Source organism: Herpailurus yagouaroundi, unplaced genomic scaffold (assembly GCF_014898765.1).
Source record: "Herpailurus yagouaroundi ecotype Mexico unplaced genomic scaffold, PumYag 160, whole genome shotgun sequence".
NCBI classification, from domain to species: domain Eukaryota; kingdom Metazoa; phylum Chordata; class Mammalia; order Carnivora; family Felidae; genus Herpailurus; species Herpailurus yagouaroundi.
In genome coordinates this window covers 45660937-45679066 of record NW_024412401.1, presented here as the reverse complement: position 1 = coordinate 45679066, position 18130 = coordinate 45660937, and the positions used below count along the sequence as shown (strand labels likewise).

The 18130-nt window shown below is 38.0% G+C and overlaps 1 protein-coding gene and 1 non-coding gene across 5 annotated transcripts in view; both read left to right on the top strand.

Moving 5' to 3' along the window:
* RC3H2 (ring finger and CCCH-type domains 2) overlaps positions 1-18130 on the top strand; it is a 52577-nt gene that overhangs the window by 20370 nt on the left and 14077 nt on the right. For all 4 annotated transcript variants that reach the window (XM_040482236.1, XM_040482237.1, XM_040482235.1 and 1 more), the window contains exons 6-10: positions 1571-1771; positions 2479-2611; positions 2722-2840; positions 4654-4766; positions 14616-14924. In XM_040482236.1, the coding sequence (XP_040338170.1) occupies positions 1571-1771; positions 2479-2611; positions 2722-2840; positions 4654-4766; positions 14616-14924 (875 nt within the window). The remainder of the gene's footprint in view (positions 1-1570; positions 1772-2478; positions 2612-2721; positions 2841-4653; positions 4767-14615; positions 14925-18130) is intronic.
* LOC121035226 (small nucleolar RNA SNORD90) lies at positions 2282-2392 on the top strand. Its single transcript, XR_005792811.1, has one exon. It is a non-coding gene; the product is annotated as a small nucleolar RNA SNORD90 (small nucleolar RNA).

The following is an 18130-nucleotide window of genomic DNA, read 5'->3' as shown; positions in this document are numbered from 1 at the left end:
GTTTTTAAAAGTATACCATCCCCAGATACTCTGATGTGGTATATTTGATGTGGGATTTGAACATTCATAGATACTTTTTAATTATGTGGTCTTCCAAGTCAGGAATTGTGATTACCTGAAATTGTGGTTTTTAATGCTTCCCAGGTGATTTTGGTGCATGTTAGTAAGAACTTTAATAGGACCAGGCTCTATTAGCCACCCGTGTCCCTCTTTACTATTCAAATGGTTAGAAGCTTTTGCTGCCTAAGAGGCACCCTGTAGCCTACATGGGATTTGGAAGAGTACTAGCATCCTCTGGTTCTTGGGTTTCTTTTTTCTATTTTTTAGGTTGGTAATTCTTTTGTTTCCTTAGTGTTTCTTTAAGTAGGGTTGGGTAGAATATAGATTTTTGTGACTTCTAAGTTATATACTCTATTATACCTAGATTGTGTTGATTAGAATTTTGGGTGTCTCAGACTAATCTATAATGTATTTATATATTCCCACAGAGAATTGTGAACTGATGCTATTAACTCTCAGATGGTAACTTAATTTTCCCATCTTCATGTTCTTGGGGTCATATTATTGCTGCCTCATGTGCTAGCATAGCAATAGAAATAACCAGTAAGGTGGTCTGGGGATATTTTCATTTTACCAGTGATAAAATCATGATTTTGAACAGTTTGTTTTGTTCAATCTGAGTTTCACAATCTGTACCAGTTCTGGGTCTTCTGAATCCTAGCCAAGTTTCAAATTTCATTGTGCAAGTTTTAGATAAATGTGTATCATTTATTATAGAAATTGTCTAGTCATATACCTGCATGTTTGGATAATTAGTTTCAGTAGGACTATGAAACTCTGTAAACTTTTGAACTAATGGTTTTTAAATCACTTAAGTCAGGTATAAATTAAAGCTGTATAAATACCCTAATGATCATTTTTGTGGTGATAGAAGATTTCTAATATATGTGTACCCGTTGGCTGGACTGACTTGTCACTTGTCTGCTTAAAAGCCTTCCATGGCTTCCCATTCCCTTCAGGATAATATACAAATTTCTGACTATATTTTATAAGACCCTCTGTGATTCTTCTCCAGCCTGTATCTTAGCCCTTAATTCTCTGTGCTCTTTCATTTTTCTGTTTCACCACTTGCTATCATTCTAGGATTCTGTTTCTCAAGTGGAAGCTTCTATTCATTCTTCAAGACTCATTTCATGCAGCCTTCAAGTCGGGGAAACCTTTTCTGTTGCCCCTTCCTTCTCCCACCAGATTGAATTGCCTTTCCTTTGTGTTGCCATAGAGCATTATAATAGCGCTTATATTATAATTTTCTGTTTACAAGTGTCTTCTCTATCTGCTGCTCATCTCATTGAAGGAAGGCAAAACTATGTACTAGATTATGCAAGTTCTACTTTGTTCCAAAAAGAATTTGTGATAAGGACATTATCTTCTTTGAACTTTCTTTTATGTTGTGTATGATATATAGTAGGTACCCCCCAACTCAAGCCCTCCCCCAAAAAGAATTGATTGGAGAAGAGGGGAGAGCAGACCAATTCTGATAGGTTTCTTTTTCCTCCTTGTTATTTTTTAGGTTACCAAAAGGGATGAAGACTCTTCCTTGATGCAGCTAAAGGAGGAATTTCGGAGTTATGAAGCATTACGCAGAGAACATGATGCTCAAATTGTTCACATTGCTATGGAAGCAGGACTCCGCATTTCACCTGAGCAGTGGTCCTCACTTCTGTATGGTGACTTGGCACATAAATCACACATGCAGTCTATCATTGATAAGGTTTGTGAAATTAGCGATGCTTGTTTTAGATCATTGCTGTTCCATTGAAGAGCATTGCAATCTTCTGAAGGGAGTGAAGAGACAACTAGTTAAGAGATTTGTATGTTTTTAAATATTAGGCTTTTTTTTTTTAAGTCTGTTTATTTTGAGAGAGAGAGAGAGAGAGCGCATGTGCGCAAACACGTGTGGGGAGGGGCAGGGAGAGAATCCCAAGCAGGCTCCACACTGTCAGCGTGTAGCCCAGCTCCAGGCTTGAACTCACGAACCGTGAGACGATGATCTGAGTCAAAATGAAGAGTTGGATGCTTAACCAACTGAGCTACCCAGGCACCTCAAACATGAGCTCTTTAAATTATTTTATCTTTATTTCTTTTTACAGTGTTTTTAACTTTCAGAATAAACCAAGGAAGGCTATAGGGAACCACATACAGGATATTAACATAAAAGAAGCTGACTTACATAGTTTGTTATTTGCCCGTATTCTGACCCCAGAGAGCTAATACAGCTTATAAATAAGTTTTCTAAGTGTCTAATGATGAAGTTCATAGGGCAGATTCTGAGGTGAAAATTTCATTCATCACTGATACTCCTACTATGGAGTCTGAAGACACTTGAAAACCTGTTTAGTATGTTGGCTAAAAGAAGCATTCAGATATAAATGTGTCATAAGAACCAGAGTAAAAGCCATTCTGTTTTCTGTTTGTTAGCTGCAGTCTCCAGAATCATTTGCAAAGAGTGTCCAGGAATTGACAATTGTTTTGCAACGAACAGGTGACCCAGCTAACTTAAATAGACTGAGGCCTCATTTAGAGCTTCTTGCAAACATAGACCCTAATCCAGGTATGTGGAAAAATACCCAATTGCTTATACTTTTACTACCTTTGAGGTAAAGAACACAAAAGAATTACTGCTGACAAAATCTCCCTCATTCCCTTGGTGGCTTTTTGTAGATGCTGTTTCACCAACTTGGGAGCAGCTAGAAAATGCAATGGTAGCTGTTAAAACAGTGGTTCATGGCCTTGTGGACTTCATACAAAATTATAGTAGAAAAGGCCATGAGACACCTCAGGTAAGCATCTTCATTGCACTTCTGATTGCTTTTATCTCTAATAGAGGTTCATCCTGAACAACTTGAACAAGGTTAATAGACTTCTTATGTGACTCCTATCTCTGTTCTTTTGGGAGAAACTCAAATTTTAGTATATCTGATAGGTAGTTAATAGCATAGCACCCAAATGTTTTTGACCAAGTATAGATTATTGATTTCTTCCAGGCATTTTGTTTCTTTTCTAATGTAGGGAAATTGTCACTTTTTTCTCCATTGCTCTCATATGAATGAGTTTCTATTTGTAAATATGTGGAATTTGAATTTTTAAAATATTTGCAGTGTACATGAGAAGGAGTTTATGTTTAAGGTAGAATCTCTTTTATTCTAATGATGTCCATTTATTACGTTACTGTGAGTAATTTCCTATGTTATTTACATACGTTATTTCTAATCCTCACAGCAAGATAATTGCTGTTCCCAAGCTGAAATTTAAAGAGATTAAATAACATACCTAAGGTCATGGTGGCAGTAAGTGACAGAGCTGAGATCAGATCTACTCCAAAGTAATCTTTCCACTCTTCTAGCCTTATTCTACTAGAAAACATTATAATATTCAAATGTTAACTGGAAGAGAAATGTTTTCTCTTTTTATTTATTTATTAAAAAAATTTTTTTAATGTTTATTTATTTTTGAGAGACAGAGACAGCATGAGCAAGGGAGGGGCAGAGAGAGAGGGAGACGCAGAATCCGAAGCAGGCTCCAGGCTCTGAGCTGTCAGCACAGAGCCTGATGTGGGGCTTGAATCCACGAACCATGATATCTTGACCAGAGCCAAAGTCAGACGCTTAACTGACTGAGCCACCCACGCACTCCTGTCTTTTTTTTTTTTTAACTTTATTTGTTTTTGAGAGAGCAAGAGAGAGTGTTTGTTTGTGTAGGGGAGGGACCGAAAGAGAGAGAATCCCAAGTAGTCTCTGCTCTGTCAGCACAGAGCCCAATGTGGGGCTCCATCCTACGAACTGTGAGATCATAACCTGAGCTGAAATCAAGAGTCGGGACACTTAACCAACTAAGCCACCTAGGCACCCCAATAAATGTTTTATCTTATTAAGGTCACAGAAATAACAACGGTATCTTAAATTTTGATGCAACTATAGCAGATATGATGGAGTTTTTGTACTTTTCCGCATTGTTTTTGTGAACTTAAGCAGCTTCAAGAGTAAGAAGAGTGTTGTACTCTCAAGCTGACAAATAAATTGGTTTCATAAATGTTCACTCTTAGGGGAAATTGTATTCTATCTTTCTTGGGAAAGTTTAAGTGGACAAAGCTTATGGCTTTTTTAATTTTTTTTTTTAAGATTTATTTATTTATTTTGAAGGTGGGGGAGGGGCAGAGAGAGAGGGAGAAAGAATCCCAAGCAAGCTCTGTGTGGCTCAAACTCACGACCTGTGAGGTCATAACCCAAGCAAAGTCAAGAGTCAACGCTTAACTGACTGAGCCACCCAGGTGCCCTGCTTTTTAAATTATTTTGTATCATAATTTTAAAACAGCAATCAATCTATGAGAAAATCTTTTATTTTTGTGGTCATTGTGTTGTCTGACAAATAAATAGACATAACATCTGAACCAGTTTCAGATAATCCTCGGAAGGAATGTCTGAAATACCAATTTAAAGTTACGCTGTGTAATATGTAACAGGAAATGGTGGAATGGCAGTTGTTTCAGCACAAGAATTACTTTTCTGATGTGATAAAGAATTAAAGGCAGTAATCATAAAATTCTGAAGTCCCAAGAGTCCTCACTTTTTCACACACTGATTTTCTGTTTTGTAGCCTCAGCCAAACAGCAAATACAAGACTAGCATGTGCCGAGATCTGCGTCAGCAAGGAGGGTGTCCCCGAGGAACAAATTGTACTTTTGCCCATTCTCAGGAAGAGCTTGAAAAGTAAGTTATGAGAATTCTTTTTCATATAGGTTTAATTTTGGGTCTTTATGAAAGTGTTCTATGTAGTCTCAAAGTTTCTGGTGAGTTTCAAAAATGTGATTAAGTTCACATTGTAGACTTCTTTATATTGCAAGATAATCTTTTCTTTTGAAACTATAGCATCTTGCTTCTGGAAGCAAGATTAGCATAAATGACTTAGAACCTTATTTAAGGGTCATATTTTTAATAACCATTATATAGCTGGAATCCATGTTTTTGCTAAGCACCTGTGCAGAAGTACCCTATGTGCAATCTTATTTGCTCAGTTTCAATTGACGATAACAGCAAAATCCCAGGTAAAACCGTACTGCAGATACATTTTCTTTTTTTTTTTTTAATTTTTTTTTTCAACGTTTTTATTTATTTTTGGGACAGAGAGAGACAGAGCATGAACGGGGGAGGGGCAGAGAGAGAGGGAGACACAGAATCGGAAACTACATTTTCTTTTTATGACTTTTGGTCTTCTTAATGTTCTTTTTTCTGCATCTTTTCTCCTCTGGGTAATCCTTCTTTCTGTGTCCATTTACTCCACACGTAGAAGTAAATCAATATAAGCTATATTACATATTGTCCAAGTTTTTGTTGTTTTTTAACCAAACATTCATCATTGAGATCTTGCCAAAAAATTGATTCCCGCCTTTCTATTGAATAACTGGCCTGTGTATCAACTCTTAATGGACATCTCCCTTTTGTTTTTAGACACTTTATTTTTTTTTATTTTTTATTTTTTTAAGTAGGCTTCACACCCAGCGAGGAGCCCAACATGAGGCTTGAACTCATGACCGTGAGATCAAGACCTGAGCTGAGATCAAGAGCCAGACGTTAAACAGACTGAGCCACTCAGGCACCCTGTTTTTACACTTTAAACTTAAGTTGAACTAATTTTCTCCTCCCATACATCCTCTCCCACTTTCCATTCTGCTCTCCCCCAGTGTGCCCTGTCCAGCCAGTTACATATACCATGTTAAAGGAATCGTCTTTGTTACCTTTCCCTCACCTGCTTGTCTGAGTCACCAAGGTAGTTCAGTATGTTTGTTTCTGAACTCTTCTTTCCAGCCTTACAGTCCAAGCTATCATCCCTTTTCTCAATCCACCATTGCCTCCTAGTCTTACAGTTATTGTTGCCACCCCACTCCCATTATTCCCCACAAAACGGAGAATTTTATGCATAAGGCTCATTGCAGATAATGAGAACAGGTAGTTTCTCAATTACTCTGTGGATAAAGTTATAAAATCTAGATTGTGGATCCTGGATCATCTGTGTGCCTACCTTTCTCATCTCATCGCACAGTGCTCCTGAATTGTATTCTATGCTCAGGCCACACTTCTCTTCTGTCAGTGCCTGGAATGCACCATGCTCTTCTACATAATGCTCTTCCTTCTGGCCTTGCCTTTGGAGCTTCTCTTTTGCCTACCTTACTCTTCACTTATTCAGGGGGATCCTCCCCTGACAAAGGTTCCTCTTTGTCATACCAATCAAAATTATGATTAACTTACGATAAATTTTAGTGGATGGCAGACTTTTATGTAAAGGTCCAGATAGTAAATATTTTCAGTTTGGTGGATCACATGGTGATCTGTGTCACAGTCACTCAATTCTGCCATTGTAGCAAAAAAGCGACCATTGTGCATAAAATTGGCATGGGTATATACTTTATTTACAACAAACAGGCAACTTTGGCCTCTGGCCTCTATTGACTGCCTTACTGTGGAGTACCCTCCATGGATTATATTTATCTTGTTTATTACTTATTACTATTTCCTCAGTTGCTAGCACTGGACCCTGTACATAACGAGCTCCACAGCAGCAGCAATCTGATAGAAGATATGTGTGTGTGCATTAGAAAGAAGAGTAGAAACATGTGTCTCCTCTCTGTTTTTACTCCCTACGGAAGAGCCTGGAGAGGTTGCAGGGGTCCTAAGACAAAAAGACGCTGTTTGCACCCAGTCTAAGCAGCTTTCTATACAGAGTTTTACATCAGGATGATTTTTGAGGCTCTAGGAAATCTATTGAGCTTGCCCATACCTGAAATAGAGCTTCTTAGCTAAAGTAGAAGTTTTTAGGGGACTTTCTTGGGAGTTGTTAGACTTAAAAAAGTCAGAGGAGGGGCGCCTGGGTGGCTCAGTCACTTAAGCATCCAGCTCTTGATTTCAGCTCAGGTCATGATCTCACAGTTTGTGATTCGAGCTCCCCGTTGCTTGGGACGCTCTCTTTCCATCTTTCTCTTCTCCTTCCCACTCGCATGTGCTCTCTCTGTCTCTCAAAAATAAATATTTAAGGAAAAGAAATAAAGAAAAGTTTATTTAAAAAAAAAGTCAGAAACTGTGATTTCATTGCCTTGCCACCCATAACTGGTGTCCCATCTGAAAATCCATTTTACCTCCTGTACCTTCAAGCTGGCTTTCTACTCTCCATCTCTTGTGCCTACTTTACAATTTTATTATCTCTTGACTGAAATTATATTAGTAGTAAAAAAAAAATAATAGCCAAATTAATTGGTCACATTTTTGTGTAATGCTGTTTTTAGTGTTTCAAGTGTGTTTACCTAGTTTATCAATTTTAGTTCTCTACTGGCCTTTTACCTGGCATCTCCTTATGTTCAACCTATTTCATTGCTACCAAGATTTTCTCTTGCAAATAATTGTCTGATCGTGTCCACGTCTGCTTTAAATTCTTAATTGGTTCCTCAGTATAGCAAAGGATCTAGTCCTAATCTAGCTTTGTAGCCTTACTCCACCTTTTGCAGTCTTTATTTTTTTAAGCTACATCTAGTTAATCACTGTTTACTACTGCACAAATTCTTGCATTCTTCTTTCCCTTGCACGTGTTTTTCCCTTTATCATATGCTTATCTCTTTTCTGTTTGGAGAGCTCCTAGTCATACTCAGAGGTCCTCTTCCTTCTGAGGACTTCTCTGACTTCCAAGCCAGTGTTAGTTGCTTCCTTCACTGTGCTGTTGTAGTGCTCTATACATAGTCACTGTATAATGTCAGTTCTCTTGTCATATTGCAGTTATTTATTTACACGTGTGTATTTTAACTGGACTTCATTTATCTTATGAGTAATTCATCTTGATATTTTTTGCACATAGCAAGTGTCTGATATGTAAATTCAGTATATTTATGTTGAAAGGACAAATAATCTACAATTCATATTTCTAGCTGGCTTCACATTCTCTGTTGCTGTTTGAAAAAAGAAGAGAAAAAAACAGGATGATACAAAGGATTAAGAAAGTGAGATGTCACTATCCTATTGGTTAAAAAATACATGTTGCTGTGTATCTCTGAGCTTTTTGAGGGTGGAACCTTTGTCTTAGTTCACATAATACACCAGGAGCTCTGCAAACATTTGTTTTACTTAAATTAATTTTACTCCAGCCTGCTTTCTCTACTGTGCATTTCTCTAACCAAACTAAATGTAAATGCCCAGCAGTCTCTCCTAAAGTAAATATTTAGGTGACTGTATTTGAGAATGTAGAGTATTAGAATCCTATTTCTAAGAATTGGCTGCATTCTGGAGAATAACAGAAGCCTAGAATCAATCAGCTCAGCAAACATAAAAATGATTGCTAAGTGCTGGGTACTTTTTTGAGGTGCTTCTAGTGAGGAAAGAGGCACAGTAAACACGTAAACACAATTTCAGTTAGTGATACGATGCTATAAAGTCTGAGGTGGAAACAAGCTTGGCAGGCTTGGGAACTAGAAGCAAGACCAGTGTGTCTGGAAGATGGAGAATGATAGGGATGACAAAAGATAAGGCTAGAGAGGCAGGCCACATCACACTGGCTTTGATGACCATGGCGAGGAATTTGGAAGACATAACAGGGTTTTATTCAAATGCAACGATGAGATTTTTTAATCTTACATATTTATTTAAGTAAGCTGTATGCCCAGCATGGGGCTGGAACTCACAACCCTGAGATTAAGAGTCTCATGCTCCACCGACTGAGCCAGTCAGGCATCCCACAACAATGAGATTTTAACTTTGTCTTAGAAATGTCACCCTAGAGTCTGCATGGCTCGAGACCAATGAAATACTATAGTGGTTCAGGTACAAGATTGGTAGCTTGGTCCTACAACTATAGTAATGGAAATGATGAAAAGTGGTCAGATTTGGGATATATATTTGACGAACTGATAGGTTGAATGTGGACTATAAAGAAAAGAATCAAGAATGACTCCAGGGTTTGGGATCTGTATAATCAAGTAGTGTTTTAACTTAGATGGGAAATGCTTTTGGAGGTAGAAAATCAGTGGTTAGTTCTTCTCTTGGCCATATGAAGTCAGAGGCTTACTCCCTGTTCACGCAACAAATATTTATTGAACACACAGTGTGCACCAGGCACTGTATTATATGCTGAAGATAGAGAGGTCAGTCAGAAAGGCAAAAATCCTTGCTCTCATGGGGCTTACTTTGTTGTAGAGAAGATTGACATACAGCAAATAAATACAGAATATAATATCTGGTACTGATTGGTGCTATGAAGAAAAATAACACAAGGTATGGAGAAAGAATGGTTGGGAAAGGGGAGATACTTTAGATGAGGTTGTCTGGGAAGGGATATCAGAGGATATGGCATGTAAGCAGACACCTGAATGAAGTGATGGTGCACTAGAATAAAAAAGATCATTATAGGAGTGAAGTCTTTGGAAAGGCAGATATGCTTGGGACCTGGGGCACAAGTGGAGAGATTGGACCTTGTTAGAACCCCAGTGGCAAGATTGACCTGAGTTAAGAGCAGGAGCTCTTCATCTCTTTTTAGGAGGAGGATGTAGTTACAGGTCAGGAAGCTTCCTGGAATTGGTGGTGAAAGAAGTAAGTCTCCTCTGGCTTCATCTGTTTTGTCTGTCAAGTGGGAGGCAATGTCATCAGCAGTGGAGGTGGAAAGGATGTTAGAGATGGGAAAGGGAATTTAGTAGAGAAGTGTGTTAGTGTTTTGCTTGGCCATTTTAAATAATTGATCAGAATTTTGAAGAGAGTCTAGAGAGCATGATAGCATGGTTTTTCTCCACCAATGTTCAGCTGCCTGGAAGCAGGCACAGAGTAAGAGAATATGTGAAGAACTGGATTAGGGTTTTACCAGGAGTTCAACACAGGGAGTGGGCCAAGGGAGTTGAAGTATTTATAAGGGAGGGACAGATGGTGGATAGTGGATTCTAAGCTGAGTAAGGCAGGGAGTGAGGACTTGACGGAGCTCAAAAGGTGATTTTAAAAGAATAAGGAAGTAATTGGCATTTTCAAATGTGAGGTCTGGATTTGAAGTCCAAGTCTTTAGCTGCCTAGATGCTAGGAGCCCAGTATGTACTGCTACTTGCCACATATTTTACCTCCTTTAGTTAAGGTTTTACTTCTTACAACTCCTTATCTTTTAAGGTACTTGCAATTAAAATTTTATTTTTTGCCTGCCAGAGTAATCTTAAAGGTAGCTGAGATTTGTCCTTTGAGGATGGAAAGCAAAGAGCAGCTGGCTATTTTGTATAAGAACCTTTGAGGTGAAAAATGAAGAGCAGGTTTCAGAGAGCATGTTGAGGAAAACACAGGCCCCTCCATGCCAGCAAAATATAGGTCTACTTATACCCGTCCTTCTTAAAGAAGTAATCAGTGGCCAGATCAATGAAACCAGAAGCTGGTTCTTTGAAAGAATTGACAAAAATGATAAAGACGTAGCCAGTTTGATCAGAAAGAAAAAGGAAAGGACCCAAATAAATCAAGGATAAAAGACGAGATCACAACCAGCACAGCAGAAATAAAAACAATACTAAGACAATATTATGAGCAATTATTTGCCAATAAAATGGGCAATCTGGAAGAAATGGACAAATTCCTAGAAACATATAAACTACCAAAACTGAAACAGGAAGAAATAGAAAATTTGAACAGACCCATAACCAGTAAAGAAATCGACTTAGTAATCAAAAGTCTTCCAAAAAACAGCAGTCCAGGGCCAGATGGCTTTCCAGGGGAATTCTACCAAACATTTAAGGAAGAGTTAACACCTATTCTCTTGAAGCTGTTCCAAAAAAATAGAAATGGAAGGAAAACTCCCAAACTCTTTTTATGAAGCCAGCATTACCTTGGTTCTGAAACCAAAGTCCCCACTAAAAAGAAAAGTATAGACGAATTTCCCTGATGAACATGGATACAGAAGTCCTCAACAAGATACTAGCCAACTGGATCCAAGAATACATGAAAAAAATTACCCTGATCAAGTGGGATTTATACCTGGGATGCAGGACTGGTTCAACATCCACAAAGCAATCAGTGTGATTCATCACATCAATAAAAGAAAGGACAAGAACCACATGATCCTCTCAATAGATGCAGAGAAAGCATTTGACAAAATACAGCATCCTTTCGTGATAAAAGACCTCAAGAAAGTAGGGGTAGAAGGATCATACCTCGAGATCATAAAAGCCATATATATGAAAGACCCAACACTAATACCATCCTCAATGGGGAAAAACTGACAGTTTTACCCCAAAGGTCAGGAACAAGACAAGGATGTCCACTCTCACCACTGTTATTCAACATAATATTGGAAATCTTAGCCTCAGCAGTCAGACGATACAAAGAAATAAAAGGCATCCAAATCAGCCAGGAGGAGGTCAAACTTCCACTCTTCACAGATGACATGATATTCTATACAGAAAACCCAAAAGATTCCACCTAGACACTGCTAGAATTGATTCATGAATTCAGCAAAGTCGCAGGATATAAAATCAATGCACAGAAATCGGTTGCATTCCTATACACCAACAATGAGGCGACAGAGAAATCAAGGAATTGATCCCATTTACAATTGTACCAATTGTATCTAGGAATAAATCTAACCAAAGAGGTGAAAAATCTATATACTGAAAACTATAGAAAGCTTATGAAAGAAATTGGAGAAAACACACACAAAAAATGGAAAAATATTCCATGCTTTTGGATAGGAAGAACAAATATTGTTAAAATGTCAATACTACCCAAACCAATCTACGTCGTCAGTGCAGTACCTATCAAAATAACACCAGCATTCTTCACAGAGCTAGAACAAACAATCCTAAAATTTGTATGGAACCAGAAAAGACCCCAAATCGCCAAAGCAATCTTGAAAAAGAAAATCAAAGCAGGAGGCATCACAATCCCAGACTTCAAGCTGTGTTACAAAGCTGTAATCATTAAGACAGTATGGTACTCACACAAAAACAGACACTCAGATCAGTGGAACAGAATAGAGAACCCAGAAATGGACCCACAAACATATGGCCAACTAATCTTTGACAAAGCAGAACAGAATATCCAATGGAATAAAGACAGTCTCTTCAGCAAGTGGTGCTGGGAAACCTGGATGGCGACATGCAGAAGAATGAACCTGGACCACTTTCTTACACCATACACAAAAATAAACTCAAAATGGATGAAAGACCTAAACATAAGACAGGAAGCCTTCAAAATCCTCGAGGAGAAAGCAGGCAAAAACCTCTGATCTTGGCCGCAGCAGCTTCTTACAACACGTCTCTGGGAGTAAGGGAAACAAAAGCAAAAATGAATTATTGGGACCTTATCAAAATGAAAAGCTTCTGCACAGCAAACGAAACAATCAGCAAAACTAAAAGTCATCCAATGGAATGGGAGAAGATATTTGCAAATGACATACCAGATAAAGGGTTAGTAACCAGAATCTATAAAGAACTTATCAAACTTAACATCCGAAAAACAATCCAGTGAAGAAATGGGCAAAAGACATGAATAGACACTCCTCCAAAGAAGATATCCAGATGGCCAACCGACACATGAAGAAATGCTCAACATCACTCATCATCAGGGAAATACAAATAAAGCCACAGTGGGATACCACCTCACACCTGTCAGAATGGCTAACAATAACTCAGGCAACAACAGATGTTGGCGAGGATGCGGAGAAAGAGGATCTCTTTTGCGCTGCTGGTGGGAATGCAAACTGGTGCAGCCACTCTGGAAAACAGTATGGAGGTTCCTCAAAAAATTAAAAATAGAACTATCCTACAAGCCAGCAATTGCACTACTAGGTATTTATCCAAGAGATACAGGTGTGCTGTTTCAGAGGGGCATATGCACTCCAATGTTTATAGCAGTGCTATTGACAATAGCCAAAGTATGGAAAGAGCCCAAATGTCCACTGATGGATGAATGGATAAAGAAGATGTGGTGTGTGTGTGTGTGTGTGTGTGTGTGTGTGTGTGTGTGTAATGGGAGTATCACTCGGCAATCAAAAAGAAAGAAATCTTGCCATTTGCAACTATGTGGATGGAACTAGAGGGTATTATGCTAAGCGAAATTAGAGAAAGAAATATCATATGACTTCACTCATGTAAGGACTTTAAGATATAGAACAGATGAACATATGGGAAGGGAAGCAAAAATAATATAAAAACAAGGAGGGGGACAAGACATAAGAGACTCTTAAATACAGAGAACAGAGGGTTACTGGAGGGGTTGTGGGAGGGGGGATGGGCTAAGTGGGTAGGGGCATTAAGGAATCTACTCCTGAAATCGTTGTTGCACTATATGCTAACTAACTTGGATGTATTTAAAATTAAATAAATTAAGCAAATAAATAAATAAATAAATGAAAAAGAAAGTAGTCAGTCGCTCTCCAGAATCTCTTAAGATGACTTATATAAACTGACCATAACCTGTTGTCTTTTTTTAACTTTGTGTTCAGTCACTTCATCCTCAGCCAGTCTGATCTGGGGACACTTCTCTTTTATTGAGCTCCACCTGCCTCTGTCAGTGTGTGTGTGTGTGTGTGTGTGTGTGTGTGTGTGTGTGTGTGTGAGAGAGAGAGAGAGAGAGAGAGAGAGAGAGAGAGAGAGAGAGGGAGGGAGGAGACGTGCACGAGAGAGAGAGAGGGAGAGCAGGAGAGGGGAGATGGAGACTAGTGGGATTGAATAATGAGGTTGTTAATAGATACTGAGGGACTGAAAGGGAGACTATTGTGAAGGCATTGCTCGTCACTAACACTATTTATATTTAATTACCTTTTGTTTGATTATAACATTAATATCAGATTAATTTAGGCATATGTAATTATGGCTCCAAATGTGTGTAAACTTTTTGTTCATGTAACAGTTGTTCACCACTTTAAAGTTTTGGAACCTTGACTAGGACTACATTATAATGAAGTTTTTGTTGTACAAGTGGAAACAGATTTTCTTAAATGGAGTCCCAAGATCAAATTGCTTTATGTATTGAAAGTGTTATACCTGACCACCATAAATAAAACTATGAATTCAATATCAGAAAATTCTGTTCTTAATCCAGATGCTTTTTACATTAGGCATAAACTAATCTGGTGTAGTGTTTAAGAACGAGTTTTGGTTTTATAATTTTTTTAATTTATATAATGCTCTAACATTTGGTAACAACAGAATTTTGTCAACTCTTGCATACCTTTCTTCTTCATTCTACATTCCTAAATAGATTTGGTATGGTTCCTCTCATTTTTACATAGTGTACTTTTTATTGCAATTATACAAAATTTTCAAAAGGATCTCTTCCCATTCACTCATCAGGCTTCTTTGATACATGTGTATTTTGCTTGCTACATTAATTACATGTCTACGTGTGTGTGTGTGTGTGTGTGTGTGTGTGTGTGTGTGTGTTTTCATGTGACATCTAACAGCAGAGTTTGGTGTAGACTGTATTTGATATTTAGCTGATGAAACTTTTTTTCAAAGCTATTTCCTCCTATTTAAATGTTTTCCCGTTGTCTTCCCCCCCCCCCCCTTCCAGGGTAAATTTAGTGCAATATTCACCAATATATGTTGATTGTTTTTGAAACAGGTATCGATTAAGGAACAAAAAGATCAATGCAACTGTAAGAACATTTCCTCTTCTAAATAAAGTTGGTGTAAACAACACTGTCACAACCACAGCCGGAAATGTCATTTCTGTCATAGGAAGTACTGAAACAACGGGGAAAATTGTTCCAAGTACAAATGGAATTTCAAATGCAGAAAACAGTGTTTCCCAGCTAATCCCACGTAGTACTGACAGTACTTTAAGAGCTCTGGAGACTGTGAAGAAAGTGGGGAAGGTTGGCACTAATGGTCAGAACGCAACTGGGCCTTCTGCAGAGTCTGTAACTGAAAAGTAAGTATTAGGTAAAAATGGTTACTGTGAGTTACTCAGCCTTTTGAGAAATGACTGAGTATTTTAATTTATCCTAAGGGAAAGGAACTAATCAGAATTTTTAATGCATAATCTTCACCTAGTGGAAAAAGCACTTGAATCCCCCAAAATTTGAGTTCTAGTCCTGGCTCTGCAGTTGAAAAGCTCTGTGACCTTAGAAAGTCAATTCAGCTCTGGGTTTTGTTTTCCTTGACTGTAAACTGAAGAGTTTGGACCAGAATTGGGTTTTTTCCACACTAGATCTTTGAACTTTAGGATCGTATACAGAGGGGTACCAGAAAGGGGCTAAATAGAAACCTCAGCAAGATGAGATTCTAAGCCTCCAGCCTCTGCTTCACTCAGAACAGTCTATTCTATATTCTTTAATGATGTGTAGTAGCTAAGAGGGGGCTCTTGGGAGGCAAACTCCCTGGGTTCAAATTCTGGCTCACTGTTTTCTAGCTGTTTGAACTTAGGCCAGTTAATCTGTCTCCCTCAATTTACTCATCCACAAAATTCATACAGTAGTAGTAACTACTACACAGGTTGGTTGCACAGATTAAGTGAATCACTATTGCAGTGTGCATTGAACAGTACCTCAATATCTTGTTGTTATTATTACCAATATTTTCAGGTTTCAGCATAAGGAAGGGTTTTGGTTCTTTAAGAAAAAAGTTTTAAAACTTTCTGACCATCTGAGTTACTTACACCTCAGAAATCTCATGCTTTGGTATTGTTTTAGGGTCTCAGTTAAATCATGTTCCGATTTTGTTGCCCCTGAATAGTCGGTCAGCATTTATTATATGCCTTCTAGGAACAAAGTATTATGCTAGTGATTTCATATAATAAACAGTGGGTAGGTAAGCAATTATATTCTTTATTTCTGCAGTTAGCATATGATAGGAGGATTTGTTTATTGGAGGATCCTTACAGTTTTCTCTGGGAGAGATGTTTAGAAATGACATGTCAGAGAACATTGTCTAGTTAGCAAATGATATTTGAACATTCATTCTGAGCTATGTTCTTGTCACACTTGAAAATACAGGACTGTATAAGATCTCTTTTCCTTTAAGAAACTTACGAGAGTATAGTTGTGGAGACAGCATTTACACAAATGAAGCAAAATTGGAATTGGATGAAAGAACAGGAATATTTTATATTGCTGGGAAAAATATGGTGGATTTCAGAAAAAGAAACAGCATAATATGGGTCAAATTTGTTGGTAATTATTTGGAATATTGAAGAGACCAGCCTTTTAGAACAGGAAGTTTATGTTAGGGACTGGTTAAAATAAGATTAGATAGGTAGGTTGCACCAGATTATGGAGACCTTGTGTTACATATATGTTTAGAAAATGAGCTTTTGAAGGTTTTTGGCAAGGTAACCTAGAACTGTTTTATATCCATACGAGGGGAATGTATTCAGCCGTAAAAAAAAAAAAAAGGAGTAAATACTAATACATACTACAGTCAATGTGGATGAACCTCGAAACTGTTAAGTGAAAGAATCTAGATACAAAAGGCCATATATTACAGAGTTCTGTTTATGGTAGTGTCCAGAATAGGCAAATCCAGAGAGACAGAAAGTAGATGAGTAGTTGCCAGGGGCTGTGGAGTGAATGCTAATGAATAGAGATTTCTCTCAGGGCTGATGAAGGTGTTTCAGAATGAGGTAGTGGTGATGGTTGTTGCACAACCTTGTGAATATACCAAAACTCACTGAATTATACACCTTAAAAAGTAAATCCTATCCCAATTTTTTTTTTTAATTATAGACTAAGGGAACAACTTGAAAAAATAAATAAATCATTAATTCATTCAAAAATTAGGAATCTTCTATGTGCCCAACACCAGCCAGCTGGTAGAAGTAATGAAAATGAACTAAATAATACTACTCCCTGCCTCTGAGGGTCTTACAGTGTGGTTTGGAGGCAGACGTAAACAGATATTATATAATACGTTCTGATAGGTACTATAATGGAGTTGTGTTCCAAGTGTTATTGGAACACAAAAAGTAATAATATTCTATAGGGAGTTGTTATGAAAGACTCCCTAGAGGTAAAATGAGCCCAGGAAGACCTGAGGTAGTTCCAAAAGTATGGATAGTTGGGAAGGAAAGATCTTATCAGGACAGGAAGCAGCCCTGGCAAAATCAGGTAGGCAGGAGAGGGGTGCTGCAAAGGAGAGCCTGGAATCCTGAGAGCCATGGTAGGCTACAGCTGTAGTAATCTAGCTGTCTGTCTGGAATGTGGCTGAAGGTTAGCTTTTTCCTTAGTCTCATTTTTGTGGATAGCTTGCATGATCACGTGAGGCTGTGAATCTTGTCATGGATTTTGATGTCTTTTCGCTGACAAGTCTAAAAATTTGCCATTTCTTTTTATGTTTATTTTTGAGAGAGAGAGAAAAAGTGTGAGTGGGGAAGGGATGGGTGGGGGGAGACAGTATCTGAAGGGGGCTCTGCTGACAGCAGACAGCCTGATGTGGGGGCTCAAACTCACGAACCACAAGATCATGACCTGAGCCAAAGTTGGACGTTAAACCGACTGAGCCACCCAGGTGCCCCCTAAAGTTTGCCATTTTAAAGTACTTATCCCAATTTGACAGTATATAACCTTTTGATATGGAAGGACCAGATGATCTATGTAAAGCATGTAGCATAGAGCCTGGAATGTGCTCAGTAATTGCTTGATAAGAGTTATATTACTGTTACAAGGAAATCCTAATTATTTTCCTTGTTGCCTTTATTTAAGTTCAAAGAATAAATATAGCCCTAAAATATCTTTAAACTGTAAGTCAGTAAATTTGTATCTGCTATTATTACCCACAGTTCCTTAGTTATTTCCATTTTACACATAAAAGTAAACATCTGCTAGACTAATCTGCTGTGCTAGACTTAAAAGCAGCCCATACTTGTTTGTATTCTAGCTTTAAAAGGGCTTCTCTAGTTTGAGAAAAACCCTTTAATCTACTTGGGATGCAACATATTGAGTTCCTGCATCATTAACAAGTTCTTTTTCTGGAGTCACCACATATCTAAGCTCTGCCAAAGTTTGACTTCTCAGTAGGGCATAAGAAAGACGTGGTGAGATCCTCTGGAGCTGATTGCCTGGTGACTCAACAAAGAAAATCCCTGGTTAAAAAAGATAAAAAGTTTGGTTATTTTGCATCAATTGAATGAGTAACCATATA